We start from the raw sequence: 17,251 nt of genomic DNA on the forward strand, positions 1-17,251 counted from the left end.
CTTTGGGTCTTTCCTGGATTCCCTTTCCATATTTTCTAACACAAACTGCAAAATAATGTAACAGTCAGATTTGAGGACTGAAAAGGACCTTAAAAATGGTCAAATGAAGAAAAACCTTCCCTTTAAGATTTAAAGGCAGCCTAATAAAAACATGAGGGTGCAGCCCCTTTTGATGGTCAGTTGAGGTCTTAGTCCCTGTGCTCTTACCCCCTCTGCTGGAGAGACGATGACCCTTATGCAGACCAGGGTCCTGCTGTCACAGATTTTGCGCTTCTTTGATCATTGCACACATCTCCCTCAGTCACCGAGCTCAGGGTAACTCTGTGAGAGCCTGTTGGGGCTGCAGCCCAACCGGCACCTCGGTGAGGCTTTAATTTGCCTTCTCCCAGCAGAGACGGTGTTCTGTTTGTTTTGCGGGTGTGCAAATTATTCGTTTGCTCAGTAATGACGTGGGAGAGCTAATTAGGGCAGTGTTGATGGGTGCATTAATTAGTCTCTAGCGTGTGATGCTAATGAGACCCTGATTTGGAGTGCGTGTTTGTGTTTGCATGAGTGTAAGTCATGTATCTGTGAAGGCCTTGCACTGTAGGTCATGCCATGAGGAATGTATTATCAGAGCATGTGTGAATGTGTGTGTTCAGATGATTGACGCAGAAGCACCATATCTGTGTATAAGAGCCTCTTTAATCCCTGTTATTCCAGCATGTCGTCCATGCCTGGCTGAATATTGATCCCTCCACTGAACCATCACACACTCTGGAAGCAGAGAAGTATAGAAGGGGTCCGTCACACTGTGTTGGCTTTGGTGCTACAGCTGCGTCACTATCATAAATTCATCCTGAGCTGTAAAAACATCCAGGACACACGCAGAAACAGAAGAAAAAAATACAAAAACACAGACACAGTGGTAATGGATGAGAGGCTGTTTTATAAGTGTGTTCAGTGACAGGTCCACTTTACAGAGAAGAAGGCTCTGCCTGTGTGTGGTCACAGCAGGGGAGTCATACTACAGAGTGGCAGCGAGAAAGGGAGAAGGTGGTGGGATGTTGGAGGAATTTATGGCACATTACTGATTTGTCATAGCAGAAGTAAAGAATATGGGGTCTGTAGTAAGGGTGGGGTGGGGGGGGTCTATTCTGATCATATTTATTCATGACTATCCTGTTACACATAATCCATTTAGTGTTTCCGTTGGGCTGTCCTCTCCTGCTTCATGCTGCCACTCATTTCTTTGTCCCTTCTTCCTTCTCCTGCAGAACTGTGGAAACAGAAAAAAAAACCATCAAATGGGCTGTAGATGCAAAATACAATCAGTCCAGTGCAGAAGTATTCAACCCCTTTTGAGATTTTTCACATGGTGTGACATTGAAATAAAAAAATCATCAAAGTCAGGATTTTATGTGACAGAGAGGAGGTCTGCAGCCTGTAGCTCCAGGGGTCACAAGTGAATCTTTGGTCCCTTCACTGCGGCTTTAAAGAAAATATATCAAATAAAGTCTTATAACTATAAAGGAAAAAGAAGAGTTCATTTTAGTAGTTCTTTTTAAATATCTTATCTGACCTCTGGATAGAAAATATGCATTTTTGAGTTTTTAGCGTTAATGTTAATAAAATCAACTCTTTCTAATCTCAATGCATTAAAAAAATAACCCAAAACTTTTAAGTTAAGTAACATCTCATCAGGCTTATTTTTACTTAATAGGAATAATATGTTACATTTAGTGCTTAGAGTAAAAAATATAAGCATAAACCAGCTGCTTTGGTTCTTATAAAAATATAAAAAAAAGTGTGAGATAAATATAAAGCTGGCAGGAAAGAAGTAAATGAAAATTCTGGAACACTAAATCCTCTAAAAATTAGGAATTTGAACTGAAAACTGTCTCCAGCAGTAAATCCGTGTGTGATAGTAATCACTTTAAGGAATTTCTCTAGAGGAAAGCTAAAAGTAGAATGGATCCCTTAAAAGAGCAAATTCGATTTGAATTATGCTTTAATTTGACTTAATAAATGAATGAGGCTGTAAAAATGAGCGATTGCATCAGCAGGAAGTTAAAGGGACATCTTTGAGATACTCCAGGCTGTCAGCCTGCAGCTTTATCCATGATCTATAACGCAGGCCAAAAAACATCCTGGGCTGCAAAATGCAAGAACTCACTCTGCGTATCTGAGCTTCTGCTGCCTGCTTCTTTTACAGCCGACACAAGCTCTGCTTCAGCGTCGGACATAACGCTGTTACCTTGGTTATTTTGAGCAGCAAAGTTCATGGAATCATGGGAGTTTGGATTTTAAATTTCAGAATCAAGTTTATTGCCAAGTAGGTCTGCACCTACAACACAGCCAATTGAAAAGTGTATGGCGTTAGTAGACTTTGTTCAAAGACGGTGTTAATTTAGCTCTTAAAGGAATAGTACACCCAAAACATGATTAGCCTTCATTTTCTACTCACCCCCATGCTGAACAACACCCTGGAGTACTTTTTTTATATCTCAAATGCATCTGGAGATCTGGGAGGCTTCTTGCTGTCTGCTGACATTCAAATAATGGAGGTCTATGGTGACCGAGACAGAAAGGTCCATAAAAGTCCACAAAAAACGTGTCAATATTCCTCCATACTGCTCGTCCAATGTATTCCAAGTGTCCTGAGTGGGTAGCATCCAGAATTTACTCGAAACGAAGTCATTTGGAATGTTTTTAGAGCATAAACAGTAGTGTATAGGATTTCCTGAAAGCGCGCACATGCGCGATCACGAGGCTACGGAAGCCCCCAGACCAAACCAGATGAAAGTGCGCATTCAGCGTCTGCTCTTCCAATAATGCAAGTGTAGAAGAAGAAATGTGCCGTTTACCTGTGCAAAGAAAGAAACAACGAAAGAAAAATGTCTGAGGACTTCAGTGTTGAGGAAGAGCATGAGTTCTTTGCCGAGCTGAATGCGCTGGTTTGGTCTGCCGGCTTCCGTAGCGTCGGGATCGCGCAGGTGCGCGCTTTCAGGAAATCCTATACACTACTGTTTATGCTCTAAAAACATTCTAAATGACTTTGTTTCGAGTAAATTCTGGATGCTACCCACTCAGGAAACTTGGAATACATTGGACGAGCAGTATGGAGGAATATTGACACGTTTTTTGTGGACTTTTATGGACCTTTCTGCCTCGGGCGCTGGTCACCTCCATTATTTGAATGTCAGCAGACAGCAAGAAGCCTCCCAGATCTCCAGATGCATTTGAGATATCAAAAAAGTACTCCAGGGTGTTGTTCAGCATTGGGGTGAGTAGAAAATGAAGGCTAATCATGTTTTGGGTGTACTATTCCTTTAATAGAGTTATATTTTACAAATGTAACTCTGAGGTGTCACATGCCAGTAGTTAAAATTGAGTGCTAAAAAATTGTGTTACATAATAAATCTGGAGTTGGAAAAATAACTATTTGTCTACTCTCGATTTACCAGTTGATCTACGTTCCTACCCTCATCTATGGTCATGAACTTTGGGTCATGACCGAAAGAACGAGATCGCGGATACAAGCGGCCGAAATGGTTTTCCTCCGTAGGGTGGCTGGGCTCTCCCTTAGAGATAGGGTGAGAAGCTCGGTCATCCGGGAGGGACTCGCAGTAGAGCCACTGCTCCTCCACGTCGAGAGGAACCAATTGAGGTGGCCCGGGCATCTGGTTAGGATGCCTCCTGGACGCCTCCCTGGTGAGGTGTTCCGGGCACGTCCCACCGGGGGGAGGCCTCAGGGAAGACCCAGGACACGCTGGAGAGACTATGTTTCTCGGCTGTCCTTGGAACGCCTTGGGGTTCCTCCTGAGGAGCTAGAAGAAGTGGCTGGGGAGAGGGAAGTCTGGGCCTCCCTTCTTAGGCTGCTGCCCCCGCTACCCGACCCCGGATAAGCGGAGGAGGATGGATGGATGGATGGATGGATGGATGGATGGATGGATGGATGGATGGATGGATGGATGGATGGATGGATGGATGGATGGATGGATGGATGGATGGATGGATGGATGGATGGATGGACTCTTTGTCTATGAACTCTGAACTCCTATAGTGGATTTAACACCCAAAGAGTACATTCACAGACTAGGCCTCCAATGCTACAGGTACCGAATGAAGCTGAGGAAAACTTTACTCTCCATGTTACTCTCAAACAGACCCGTTTACCCAGCCTGGCAAATAATTTCTCTCAGATGGTTTAAATTTTTTATTTGCTTTCTAACTTTATGGCATTTTTTGAGTCAAGATAGAGCTGTGAGATCTGTGACATCTGTTACATTGCTTTGGTGATAGTCCAATCATGTTTAGCTAACTTGTAATCTTTGTATTTATAATGTATTTTTTGGCTAAACTCATCGATACACCTGAAAGAATGATTAGGGAAATGTTATCATGAACACATGGAGCTGCATGAATCCCTATCATTCAGAAGACTGTCTCCCATAAAAATTGATGCATCAAACGGTGGTTTAATTGGAGAAATGAACCTCCTCTGCATGAAAATATCTTTTTTGTTTAAATTTTGTTCTCAATTTTGTTGCAAAGCAAAGTAATGAAGAGGAAATTGGTAAAGGTTCCACATTGTTACATGTTTTGAAAAAATAAAAAACATAAATATTTGCTAAAAAAAAAAACATTGCTTATTTATTTATTTTTCCAAAGGGATTTTTATATGTTTGGAAAAGCTACATTTTTAGTATTTAGAGAATAACTCCTATGTAGCTAGGAAAACATTCCATGAAAGTGTTAATATTCCAGTTCTAACACCTACACTATATTGCCAAAAGTATTTGCTCACCCATCCAAATTATTGGAATCAGGTGTTCCAATCACTTCCATGGCCACAGGTGTATAAATTCAAGCACCTAGGCATGCAGATTGTTTTTACAAACATTTGTGAAAGAATGGGTCGCTCTCAGGAGCTCAGTGAATTCCAGCGTGGAACTGTGATAGGATGCCACCTGTGCAACAAATCCAGTCGTGAAATTTCCTCGCTCCTAAATATTCCACAGTCAACTGTCAGCTGTATTATAAGAAAATGGAAGTGTTTGGGAACGACAGCAACTCAGCCACGAAGAGGTAGGCCACGTAAACTGACGGAGCGGGGTCAGCGGATGCTGACGCGCATAGTGCGAAGAGGTCGCCAACTTTCTGCAGAGTCAATCACTACAGACCTCCAAACTTCATGTGGCCTTCAGATTAGCTCAAGAACAGTGCGCAGAGAGCTTCATGGAATGGGTTTCCATGGTCGAGCAGCTGCATCCAAGCCATACATCACCAAGTGCAATGCAAAGCGTCGGATGCGGTGGTGTAAAGCACGCCGCCACTGGACTCTAGAGCAGTGGAGACGCGTTCTCTGGAGTGACGAATCGCGCTTCTCCATCTGGCAATCTGATGGACGGGTCTGGGTTTGGCGGTTGCCAGGAGAACGGTACTTGTCTGACTCCATTGTGCCAAGTGTAAAGTTTGGTGGAGGGGGGATTATGGTGTGAGGTTGTTTTTCAGGAGCTGGGCTTGGCCCCTTAGTTCCAGTGAAAGGAACTCTGAATGCTTCAGCATACCAAGACATTTTGGACAATTCCATGCTCCCAACTTTGTGGGAACAGTTTGGAGCTGGCCCCTTCCTCTTCCAACATGACTGTGCACCAGTGCACAAAGCAAGGTCCATAAAGACATGGATGACAGAGTCTGGTGTGGATGAACTTGACTGGCCTGCACAGAGTCCTGACCTCAACCCGATAGAACACCTTTGGGATGAATTAGAGCGGAGACTGAGAGCCAGGCCTTCTCGTCCAACATCAGTGTGCGACCTCACAAATGCGCTTCTGGAAGAATGGTCAAAAATTCCCATAAACACACTCCTAAACCTTGTGGACAGCCTTCCCAGAAGAGTTGAAGCTGTTCTAGCTGCAAAGGGTGGACCGACGTCATATTGAACCCTATGGATTAGGAACGGGATGTCACTTAAGCTCATATGTGAGTCAAGGCAGGTGAGCAAATACTTTTGGCAATATAGTGTAGTTGGTGCAATTAAGTGTTAAATTACCAACTCCAGAAAGTTTTATCATTTAACACTAAATAAGAGTTACAATACCAACTCTCCAAAAAGACCAAATTAAAACTCACTGGTGTGGAGCCATATAGACACTTCAAGGGTGTTAAAATCCGATCTGACAGTGTTGATTTGAGCATGTTGGATTTGCTGTGAAGGTATTTGACTTTGTGTTGTTGGTGCAGGATGTATAAAATCCTTTCAAGACAGATTCTCTAAATATAGTCTCTATAATATAGTCATTCATGTGGGGAAATATTTATAAATGTAAGTGCAAGAATCTTTATCATCCAATTAAAATCGTAGGCCTCTCATTCTCATCTGCTCCCACTTCCTCTTTTCTCTCCCTCAAGAGTTTTTTGCTCTAAGATTTGCAACTTTTCTCCTCTCTTCATTCACTCATCTTTCCTCTGAGTATTAAAGAGACAGAAACCATCTGCATAAAAACTGTTGCAGGGTCACAGGTGGCAGTATTGAAATTTCCAATATAAAAAACATTTTGCATTCAAATGCAATGAAGAGTTTCTCATCCAAATGATGTTCCTGCAGCTGTGGTCTTAACTGGTGTTGAGAAAAGAATCCGTGAATGCCTGTAGTTGTGAATTGTTACCAGTTTTCTGCTCTTATAGCTGACAGGAGGGACGCCTGTTGTGGCCTCTTCCTGTTTTGGTCCAGCACCTTCAAAGTTGTTGTGTGGTCAGAGATTTTATTCTGCATATATTCCTCCTAAATAAAATGCCTTCCTGTCATTTCAAACCAGTCATCAACCTCAAAACAACATTTTTCTCCACACAGCCGCTCTCATAGAATATTATATTACCTTCTTCAGATCATTCTCTGCACATCTTAGAGATGTTTTTTGTCTGGAAAGTAGATCAGCAGTCAAATTGAAAGTCCTTAAATCCTCTGTCTGTTTCCTATTTTGTCCTTCATTTAAACTTTCATATGTTGTCCTCGCTGCCTCTTGATGCCTAAATGCATTAAGTTGCTGTCATTGATGGGTTGATGGGCCATGTTTGTATGTCGGAGTTGTAACGCTCACGCCACAATATGTTTTGAGCGTCTTAATAACCTGTGGCAGCTTGGCTTAGCTTGCGCTCACATAAAAACTGTTAAGAGTGTCTGATGCAATAGAGGATGATCCTCTTTGTCTGCCATAAAAAATGAGGGACATATAGAGTGAAGGATATATAAAATCAAAGCAACATGCTGCAAAAGGAAGGGATTTAATGATGCTTTAGGGTTGCGAAATTCAGGAAATCTCTTAAGGTTTGAATCTTTACATGTAAATTCCTGGCTTGTGATCTCGGTTTTATATTCAGCTAGGGTAAAAAGTTTTAGCATAATCTTGACTCAGACAAGAATATTTCTCATAACTGCAATGGAGTATATCTTCACTACGTTCCTCAGTCACATATGCACTGCTCACTGCAGGCCTATATGCCCTCAGCGTTTCTCTATCACAGCATATATGACATCAACAACCCTGTGCTGCTGAGGCATCATGTCTTATAGGGGCTGTTAATGAGGGCCACTGCCTGGACAGCTTTGGTAAAAATGTAGAAGCTGGGTTTGAGAAGTTGGAATAAAGAAGGTTTTCTATTAACAAGCTAAATGGGACTTCTTTTTAGAACTAAGTGGCCTTCAATCTTTGATATGATACTTAGGAAAACATCAGATAATTTGGGAATTAACCTTTTACTCAAACCGTAATTTTCAGAGAAAGTTTCAGGAAATGTAATAAAATTTTTCCACCTTTGAACAAACATATTTGCCACGAAACAAAATCTCTTTTTAATTTTAATTCATTTCAGGGAAGAAAAAAAAAATACAAAATCTGTTTTTGGATAATCAGCTGAATATGTTGGAACTTTAATGAAAAGCACATTTATTGGTTCAATGGATATTATGTGGAATGTCCATTGTTTCCTCAACTAGAAGCTTCCTGTGATCCCCATCCAAGTCATATTTTTAGCACTTTTTAGAATTAAGAATATTACAATGTGTTTTGAAATAAAGACAGCACAGGAGAATTTAGATAATGATGAGAAAAGTGTAATAAAGAATTAAAATATCAACAAATGATGGAGAAAAAAAAATATGAGGTTAAAGAAAAACCAGACAACCCCAATTGTCAAATCAAATAAAATTTGGGCACATTTTTAGTTAAACTGTTGGAAAAAAGATTATTTCTGAACAGAAATCCCAGCTTAAACAAGTAGAGAAGCACAGAGTTGTGTCAACAATGCCTGGATTCCCCTTTTAAATCCTTTCACATTGATTGTTTAGTCCAAAGTAAGCAAAAGCAGCTTTATCCAAACCTATCTGGCCCTTCACTGAAAAACAATCTAGAAATAAGTAAAAATGTCTTAAATTAAGTGTATTTACCCTTAATTTGAGTAGGTAAATGAGATAGTTTGCCAATTGGATGGGTATTTTTACTCTTAAAATAAGATCATTAGATGATATACACTTGAAATAAAACAACATAACTGCATTTGTTCTTAAATTGAGAACGTAAAAGAGACATTTTGCCAAAAGAACATGACAATTTAGGTTAAAAATAAGAAAATCACTATTGCATTAAGAAAAAATTACTTACCTAGATACGATTTTTTCCAAATCTTTATAGTCCTTGCATCTTAAACTCAATCATCTGCCGTAAAACTGGCCAACCAATTTGTGGTAGTGGACGTTTGAAAGTAGAGGACTTAAAATAATGCTGATAAACGAAAACGAAAGCCTGAGCTTCTCTGTGCGATGAATCTGATCTGATAGCCCTCTACAGTGTCTGCTTTAGGAAAGTGCGAGAATAAGTTCTCAATGTTCAAAGGAGCCCTCTGAAGACCTTAAGAAAGCATAAGAACTGCTTTTTGATCCAGTCTTAGTGGATTAAAATAAAGCCTGCTGTTGAGAAGGCAGATAAAAAAGAAATGAGTCAAAGTTCGCACCTCGAACCTCCAGCTTGCACTCCACCTCGTCCTCCCCCAGGTCATTGATGGCCCTGCAGGAGTAACGACCCCCATCAAATAGGCTTGCCTTGCGGATATTCAGAGTTAACACCCCCTGGTTGTTCTGCATCAGGAACTTGGGGTCCCCATCGATGATCATACTGTTCTTCATCCAGATGATCTTTGGCTGAGGTGGGATGGGACAGGGTAGAAGGATGGAGCAGCAGCTGGTTTTATCAGGATGGAGGGATTGGGAAGGAGAGGAGAGGTAGAATGAAAAATCAGGTCATCGTTTGTGGTTCCGACAAATCTGATTTTGAGGGATGTAAATATTTGTCCTGCTCATTTAGGCTTCTGACAAAAAAAAAAAAAACTGCTGCAAAGACATTAAAACCGTTTGTATTATTTTTCTCTCACAGTTTGTCACATAAAACACTGCAGCCAGAGGAAGTAAAATATGTGCAGGAGGCGCCTTCAGAGTCTGCAGCCTTCTTCGCTGCTGCAGGGTACAATAACTTCTCTCTGTGCATTCAACAGGTTTACTGTGCTGTATTTCTTTTCTTCTTTATTCTCTCAGCATTTCATCCTCATGCTTACATAAGTCTTCAAGAGGGACCATATTTGTAGAAAAGTATCACAGCATATATACATATACAGTGGGGCAAAAAAGTATTTACTCAGCCACCAATAGTGCAAGTTCTCCCACTTAAAAAGATGAGAGAGGCCGGTAATTTTTATCATAGATATACCTCAACTATGAGAGACAAAATGAGAAAAAAAATCCAGAAAATCACATTGTCTGATTTTTAAAGAATTTATTTGCAAAATATGGTGGAAAATAAGTATTTGGTCAGTTACAAACAAGCAAGATTCCTGGCTCTCACAGACCTGTAACTTCTTCTGTAAGAGGCTCCTCTGTCCACAACCTCAAACAGTCACACTCTAAACTCCACCATGGCCAAAACTAGAGAGCTGTCAAAGGACACCCGAAACAAAATTATAGACCTGCACCAGGCTGGGAAGTCTGAATCTGCAATAGGTAAACAGCTTGGTGTGAAGAAATCAACTGTGAGATCAATTATTAGAAAATGGAAAACATACAAGACCACTGATAATCTCCCTCGATCTGGGGCTCCACGCAAGATCTCACCCCGTGGGGTCAAAATGATCACAAGAACGGTGAGTAAAAATCCCAGAACCACACGGGGGGACCTAGTGAATGACCTGCAGAGAGCTGGGACCAAAGTAACAAAGGCTACCATCAGTAACACACTACGCCGCCAGGGACTCAAATCCTGCAGTGCCAGACGTCTCCCCCTGCTTAAGCCAGTACATGTCAAGGCCCGTCTCAAGTTTGCTAGAGAGCATTTGGATGATCCAGACGATGACTGGGAGAATATCATATGGTCAGATAAAACCAAAATAGAACTTTTTGGTAAAAACTCTACTCGTCGTGTTTGGAGGAGAGAGAATGCTGAGTTGCATCCAAAGAACACCATACCTACAGTGAAGCATGGGGGTGGAAACATCATGCTTTGGGGCTTTTTTTCTGCTAAGGGACCAGGACGACGGATCCGTGTGAAGGAAAGAATGAATGGGGCCATGTATCGTCAAATTTTGAGTGAAAACCTCCTTCCATCAGCAAGGGCATTGAAGATGAAACGTGGCTGGGTCTTTCAGCATGACAATGATCCTAAACACACCGCCCGGGTCATGAAGGAGTGGCTTCGTAAGAAGCATTTCAAGGTCCTGGAGTGGCCTAGCCAGTCTCCAGATCTCAACCCCATAGAAAATCTTTGGAGGGAGTTGAAAGTCCGTGTTGCCCAGCGACAGCCCCAGAACATCACTGCTCTAGAAGAGATCTGCATGGAGGAATGGGCCAAAATACCAGCAACTGTGTGAAAACCTTGTGAAGACTTACAGAAAACGTTTGATCTCTGTCATTGCCAACAAAGGGTATATAACAAAGTATGGGGATGAACTTTTGTTATTGACCAAATACTTATTTTCCACCATATTTTGCAAATAAATTCTTTAAAAATCAGACAATGTGATTTTCTGGATTTTTTTTCTCATTTTGTCTCTCATAGTTGAGGTATATCTATGATGAAAATTACTGGCCTCTCTCATCTTTTTCAGTGGGAGAACTTGCACTATTGGTGGCTGACTAAATACTTTTTTGCCCCACTGTATATGTATATATGCTGTGATACTTTTCTACAAATATGGTCCCTCTTGAAGACTTATGTAAGCATGAGGATGAAATGCTGAGAGAATAAAGAAGAAAAGAAATACAGCACAGTAAACCTAAATTTCTGATTAACCAATATACTTTTATTCAGATTTACTTACTAAGTTTTCCGGATTGAAAAGGAAAATGTTTCCTTTGGCTTTTAACTTTTAACTTAAGTCAGATACCTTTGGGTTTCCACGAACGGCGCAGCTGATGGCTGCAGTGTAGCCGGCGATCACGCTTCTGTCCAACAGACGAGCGGTGAATTTAGGGGAGCCGCTCATGTCCTTCTCCTTGTAGGCTTTGGGCTGATAGATCAGACCTAAACAGAAAAAGCCATGTTTGAAATAATCAACCTGCAAAAAGGAAAGAAACATCTGCTTCAAGGCAAAAGCAAGAAACTGCCATGTGAAGAGTTTTCCTTGGACAAGCTGGATTATCACCTTCTGAAACAAAATCTGACTGAATGTGAACAATTCTTGTCGGTGCTTAGAGGTCAGTGGTCACATCTGAAGAATGTTCTGACCCAAGTTACAAATATTGGTCAATTGAGTTATCTACTTTATGCCTAAAAGGTGTAATAATTACAGGGATTTACTGATATAAATGTAATATATTATCTATATGTATGTTATTTATTATCACCTATGAAATGAAAGTCTTCGTTTTTATGTTTGCCGTGCCTTAGAAATTGCTATTTGTAATTAAAATTGGAGTGGGTTCGCCGGATGGCGTTATTTAGGCCTACAGTATATACAGTCCTGCACAGACTAATAAAATACTATTTAAAAAGTTATCTACATAAACTAGATTTACTCCGCCCATAACAAGCAGCCGCCTAGTTCTTATGATGGTTTCAAGTGCCAGTTGTTCAATTTTTGATGGGGGTTTTCTGGGCAGATTTGATTCTTTCTCATTTCCGCGGTCCGTGTTTAATTTGGTCAGAGCACCCAAAACAGGGGGACAAATCACCTTCATCATCATTAGTTGCTTTTTTATTTTCTTTAGTCCAACTGTTTTTAATGTTCTTTTTTGTTTCTGCATTTTTTATTTATATATTTTTTTTCTACTTGCTTTGATTCTGTTTTATTTTCCTATATTTTAATCATGTAAAGCACTTTGCATTGTCTTTGTACTGAATTGTGCTACTGTATACAAATAAATTTGCCCTGCTTTGCCTGGGCAAAAAAAGGTAAGGGGTTATTATGGCGTTATTATGAAATCAATATGAGAAGAGCGCTCAGTGTCGATGTACTTGATCAGTATCGAAGAACAGTATTGAAGAATTTATGAATTTGATGTTATGATCTTTAAAAAAACCTCATAATCACTTGATAGGCTCGGTGGCTTGTTCCACCAGTCTTCAAACCATCCATTCTTTTTGTCCAAAATCTGAACATTTTGGTCATCAAAGGTGTCTCCTATGTTCCTGAGGTGTAACCATATATCTGAAGCTTCCCCAGTGCTGCTGGCTCTCCCGTGCTACACCATACTTTTGTGTAGTTGTTTTTTTTTTCTCTCTAGTACTGGAGTTCAAACAGTCACTGCTTAGCTTTGCTGATGAAGATTCTCAGTCATCCAGGTCATAGTCATTCCGTTCCAAAAGTTCCAAAAAAAAAAAAAATCAACTGGACTTGGTTTCCAAGATTTGAAGACTTTTCGCTACCTCTCCAGGAAGCTTTCTCAATTCAAATGTCTGGATCGGCAGTGAGTTTGAGTCTTTATAAAGACTCAAACTCACTGCAGATCCAGTTTTTGCTGTTTTTTTTTTACTTTTAGGGAATGCTTAGCTTTGGTTTTGGTGTTCTGGTTTTGAGATGAACTAGTTTTTGTCTGAGTGTGCCATTGGGTTTGAAATTCACTGGTATGTTGTGTTTAGGGAAAGGCCTCCTAAGTGTTCCAGAAACTCCTGACACATTAAATTACAAAGCTGTGGCGTCTCTCCATTTTCTCCTCTGTATTTGATGCATTGTTCTTCCTGCTGTTTGTTTTTTGGCCATCTTAACAAATGCCCAGCTTGGATAACTACATGTTTTAAGTGATTTCCTGTTTTCGGTAAAACTCAGTATGAAGATTCACATTGTCCTCAATGTGCATAGCACAGTCCAGAAAAGGCAACATGTTGTTTTTTTGGCATCCTTTCTAGTGAACCTGATGTTTGTGTCTATTGATATAATGTTATTGGTTAATGGCTCAATTTCTTGGGTTTGGAATTTGATCCGAATAGGGATGGAACGGTTTATGAAAACAGTCCGAACCGTTCGTTTCGACTGTCTCGGTTCGATTCGCGTGTGTTGCGTTCGGTTCATGGGCTGCTCCTTTTTCTCATTGGCGAAGCGTTTACACTCCAGAGCAGAAGGTGGCGGTACTGCGACCAAAGCCAACCACCAGTAGTAAACAAGAAGAAGAAGCGAAGCAGCTAGCCGGGTGTAGCAGGTAAAAATCAGTTGTTATGGAGAATTGTGTGGGTATGGCGAGTGGGAAAGAACAGGAGCTGGAAGACGCGCCAGCAGCACTTTATAGGTCTGCTGTATAGAACCACTTTGCATTTAGAGTGACCTACGATGACGGCGGAAAGAAAGTTGTGGATAAAAGTGCAACCGTGTGCAAGCATTGTGCAACACGTGTTGTTTATGCTAACAGCAACACGACCAACATGTCAGCTTAGAGTATCGGTATATGTTGATTGTTTTCCTAACAATCAACATATACCGAACCGAACCGAAAACCGTGACCACGAAACCGTGAACAGAACCGAACCGTGGATTTTGTGAACCGTTCCACCTCTAGATCCGATTGTCATTCACATATCTGATCCAATGGGTTGGTTGTGTTCCCTTTTAAGTCCACCTCTTCCATGTAGATATTCAGCACACTGGCTGAAACCGGCGAGTCCATGGCACAGCCATGTTTCGGTTGGTAAAGATTTTCACTGTATTTTAAATAGCTTGAAAAAGTTCAGTTTAGGAAACTGGATGTGGTCTTTCACACATAAGAGGACCTTATTCTAAAGACAAGATGCTAGACTTTGATAAGAAAACATGCAGCTAACATAATTACATTTGGGGATATAGTGTAGGAAGAGAACCATGGCTTAGAATTGCTTTTGCATTGGCCTACTTTAACCTAATTGATGGAAGGAAGCCCATATCATAATACCGCCACCATAAATTTGAAAAAAACGTAGGCTTACTTCATCTAGGTGTAAAACTTGATGCTTCAAAACACTTGCAATACGGTGCATTGATGCATTACATGGTTGGTAAATCCACATAGTTTAAGTTTGTTCTGTATTTTAAATATGACAATAACAAGTTCTGCTCCTGAGTTCATACAACAAGTCATAGATGACAATCATGCATGATTTCTTTTTTATATTATAAAAGTTGAAAGAGCAGTTGTATTCTAGCCAATGTTAGTTTCTTTTCAGTCGGTGTCTTTTGTTAAGAGTCCAGAACTATGCAGGGATTTTATTCACCTGCTTTGGTAATGACAGCGGTGTTCTTGCTGCTGCCGGGATCGTCGCTGAGGCCGCAGATGTTTTCGCTGAACACTCGGAAAGAGTACTCGTTCCCCATGACCAGGTCGGACACAGTGCAGCTGGGCCTGCGGTTGTGCTCATAGACCGTGAACCACTCCTGAGACAGAGAGAGGAAGCAGCAGCTCAGAGAAGCTCACATCTGAAGTTCAGGCCTATAAATTTAACAAACTTCCATCCGCAGCATCTATTAAAGCCGTATCAACCCACTATTTATCCAATCTAAGTTATTAAACCTAATGACATTGAAATAACAAACAGCTCTAATGATGGGTAAAGTTAAAAATAACTACCGGGGAAATTTATTCAAGAGAAGGAAAGGAAATTACAGGTTAACGGGTATACGTCAAAATTAAACACAGACGATTAGATTTCTGTCTATGGGGAAAAGATCTGGAACATTAATTAATGTCCAAACATCGTAAAAAGGCTTTAAAAAGATGATTATAGATTATTATCACGCTTGAATAATCATTATTATTATTACCATCTATTACCTTTTACATAATTGAATATTATATTATTCTTTATCCTCTTGATGGAACATACTTTATTTTTTAATAGATGTTTTAGCTACAAAGATAGTATAACGTTTTTCTCATTTTATTTTATCAATAAGAAAAGAGTTATCCTTTGAGGCTGTGGAGGATGTATGTTAATTATGAACACGCTGCTGACATTATCCTTAAACACATCATACCTTCAGCTAACATTTTTCTAGCGGTTTTAAGATGAAGCTTTTCCCTTCCACTTTATTTTCTAATTTTCTCCTCATACTGACTAAAATGTTAAGGCCCGTTGGATCTGAGATGGACTTCTATGGTCTTTCTGATTTCTCTGATCAATGATATCTGATTGGTAGATAGATTGCTTTACTGATTTCTTGCCTGTAATGATATCCTCAGAACAAATTGAAACAAGCAGAGATTACATTTTAAAAGCCAGTCCAAGGAAAGCATGAGCAGATGAGTTGGCTTATTACGCCTACACAGTCTGACTTTGTGGTGAATTGTTTTTCGTTGGTAAAAAAAAATATTTTTTTCTCAGTTAAATGTTAATGAATGGTCTGGAAACTGTCAGAAAACCTTTCCCTGAGCAATGGATAGTGTTGCGCCAATGCCATTTTTGGACCTCGATACCAATACCTGTGCAGTATCAGCTGATACCGATACCATACCGATGCTATCTGTTTGAATGGCAAAAGGTAAATGGCCAAGTCAGGAGACTTGACCAAAGCGCTTTACACTACATTAAGTCAAGCTACATTGTAGCCACAGCTGCCCTGGGGCTCACTGACAGAGGCGGGGCTACCGTATACTGACGCCACCGGGCCCTCTGACCACCATCAGTAGACAATGCAGGTGAAGTGTCTTGCCCAAGGACACAACGACAATGAAAGTCAGAGCCAGGGCTTGAACCGTCAATCCTTCGATTTCAGGGCAAATTCCTACATCTGATGCCACTGTTGCCCCCTTTGAAATTGATGTGTGTGTATATATGAAGAATTGCATACTACTTTGGATGTAAAATAATTACCATTGTGGCTTTGTCAAGCTGCTGCCTACCTTTGTGAAGCAGGAAAAAGACTAATACAAAGTGAATCCAGTAGAACTTTTTATTTCCTACCTGGAATGGGTGACAATAGTTGAATAAACGTTTGGCTCTCAAAATGGTATCGGTGCTCTATTTGTTGGTACTAGGGGTGGAACTGATCACAAAATCCACGGTTCGGTTCGGTTCACGGTTTCGTGGTCACGGTTTTCGGTTTGGTTCGGTATATGTTGATTGTTACACCGAAATCCCATAAAAATTAATGAAATTAATGAAAAAAAAAATAATGAATTGTAATTATTTTTAATGATCCACGGAAACCCTGGTTCATTTCCTCATGTTTTGCTGCTTTGAATTGAATCATCTCGCACATGCCCTCTACGATCTCCAAGGAACTCAGAGCAGAGTGGACAGGAGCCACAGTGGAGGCTGTAGGCTTTGCTTTGAGCAGGCGGTCTGGAGCACGGCAGGGCGGAGCGGAGCGCTGACGGAGTATGTGGGATTTCGGGGTTAGCCTGACATGTTGGTCATGTTGCTGTTAGCATAAACAAAACGTGTTGCACAATGCTTGCACACTGTTGCACTTTTATCCACAACTTTCTTTCCGCCGTCATCGTAGGTCACTCTAAATGCAAAGTGGTTCCATACAGCAGACCTATAAAGTGCTGCTGGCGCGTCTTCCAACTCCCGTTCTTTCCCACTCGCCATACCCACACAATTCTCCACAACAACTGATTTTTTTCTGCCACACCCGGCTACGCTGCTTCGCTTCTTCTTCTTGTTTACTACTGGTGGTTGGCTTTGGTCGCAGTACCGCCACCTTCTGCTCTGGAGTGTACACGCTTCGCCTATGAGAAAAAGGAGCAGCGCATGAACCGAACGCAACACACGCGAACCGAACCGAGACGGTCGAACCGAACAGTTCGGACGGTTTT

At 40.8% G+C, this 17,251-nt stretch overlaps 1 protein-coding gene across 4 annotated transcripts in view; it reads right to left on the minus strand.

Moving 5' to 3' along the window:
* Nucleotides 1-908: 908 nt before the first annotated feature.
* mybpc2a (myosin binding protein Ca) overlaps nucleotides 909-17,251 on the minus strand; it is a 125,493-nt gene continuing 109,150 nt past the window's right edge. For all 4 annotated transcript variants that reach the window (XM_038297312.1, XM_038297311.1, XM_038297310.1 and 1 more), the window contains 4 exons: nucleotides 14,706-14,865; nucleotides 11,413-11,549; nucleotides 8,995-9,181; nucleotides 909-1,258 (listed from right to left, as the gene is read on the minus strand). In XM_038297312.1, the coding sequence (XP_038153240.1) occupies nucleotides 1,224-1,258; nucleotides 8,995-9,181; nucleotides 11,413-11,549; nucleotides 14,706-14,865 (519 nt within the window). In that variant the 3' untranslated portion in view covers nucleotides 909-1,223. The remainder of the gene's footprint in view (nucleotides 1,259-8,994; nucleotides 9,182-11,412; nucleotides 11,550-14,705; nucleotides 14,866-17,251) is intronic.

This window comes from Cyprinodon tularosa, unplaced genomic scaffold, assembly GCF_016077235.1.
Source record: "Cyprinodon tularosa strain WSP-4 unplaced genomic scaffold, ASM1607723v1 ctg386, whole genome shotgun sequence".
Taxonomy (NCBI): domain Eukaryota; kingdom Metazoa; phylum Chordata; class Actinopteri; order Cyprinodontiformes; family Cyprinodontidae; genus Cyprinodon; species Cyprinodon tularosa.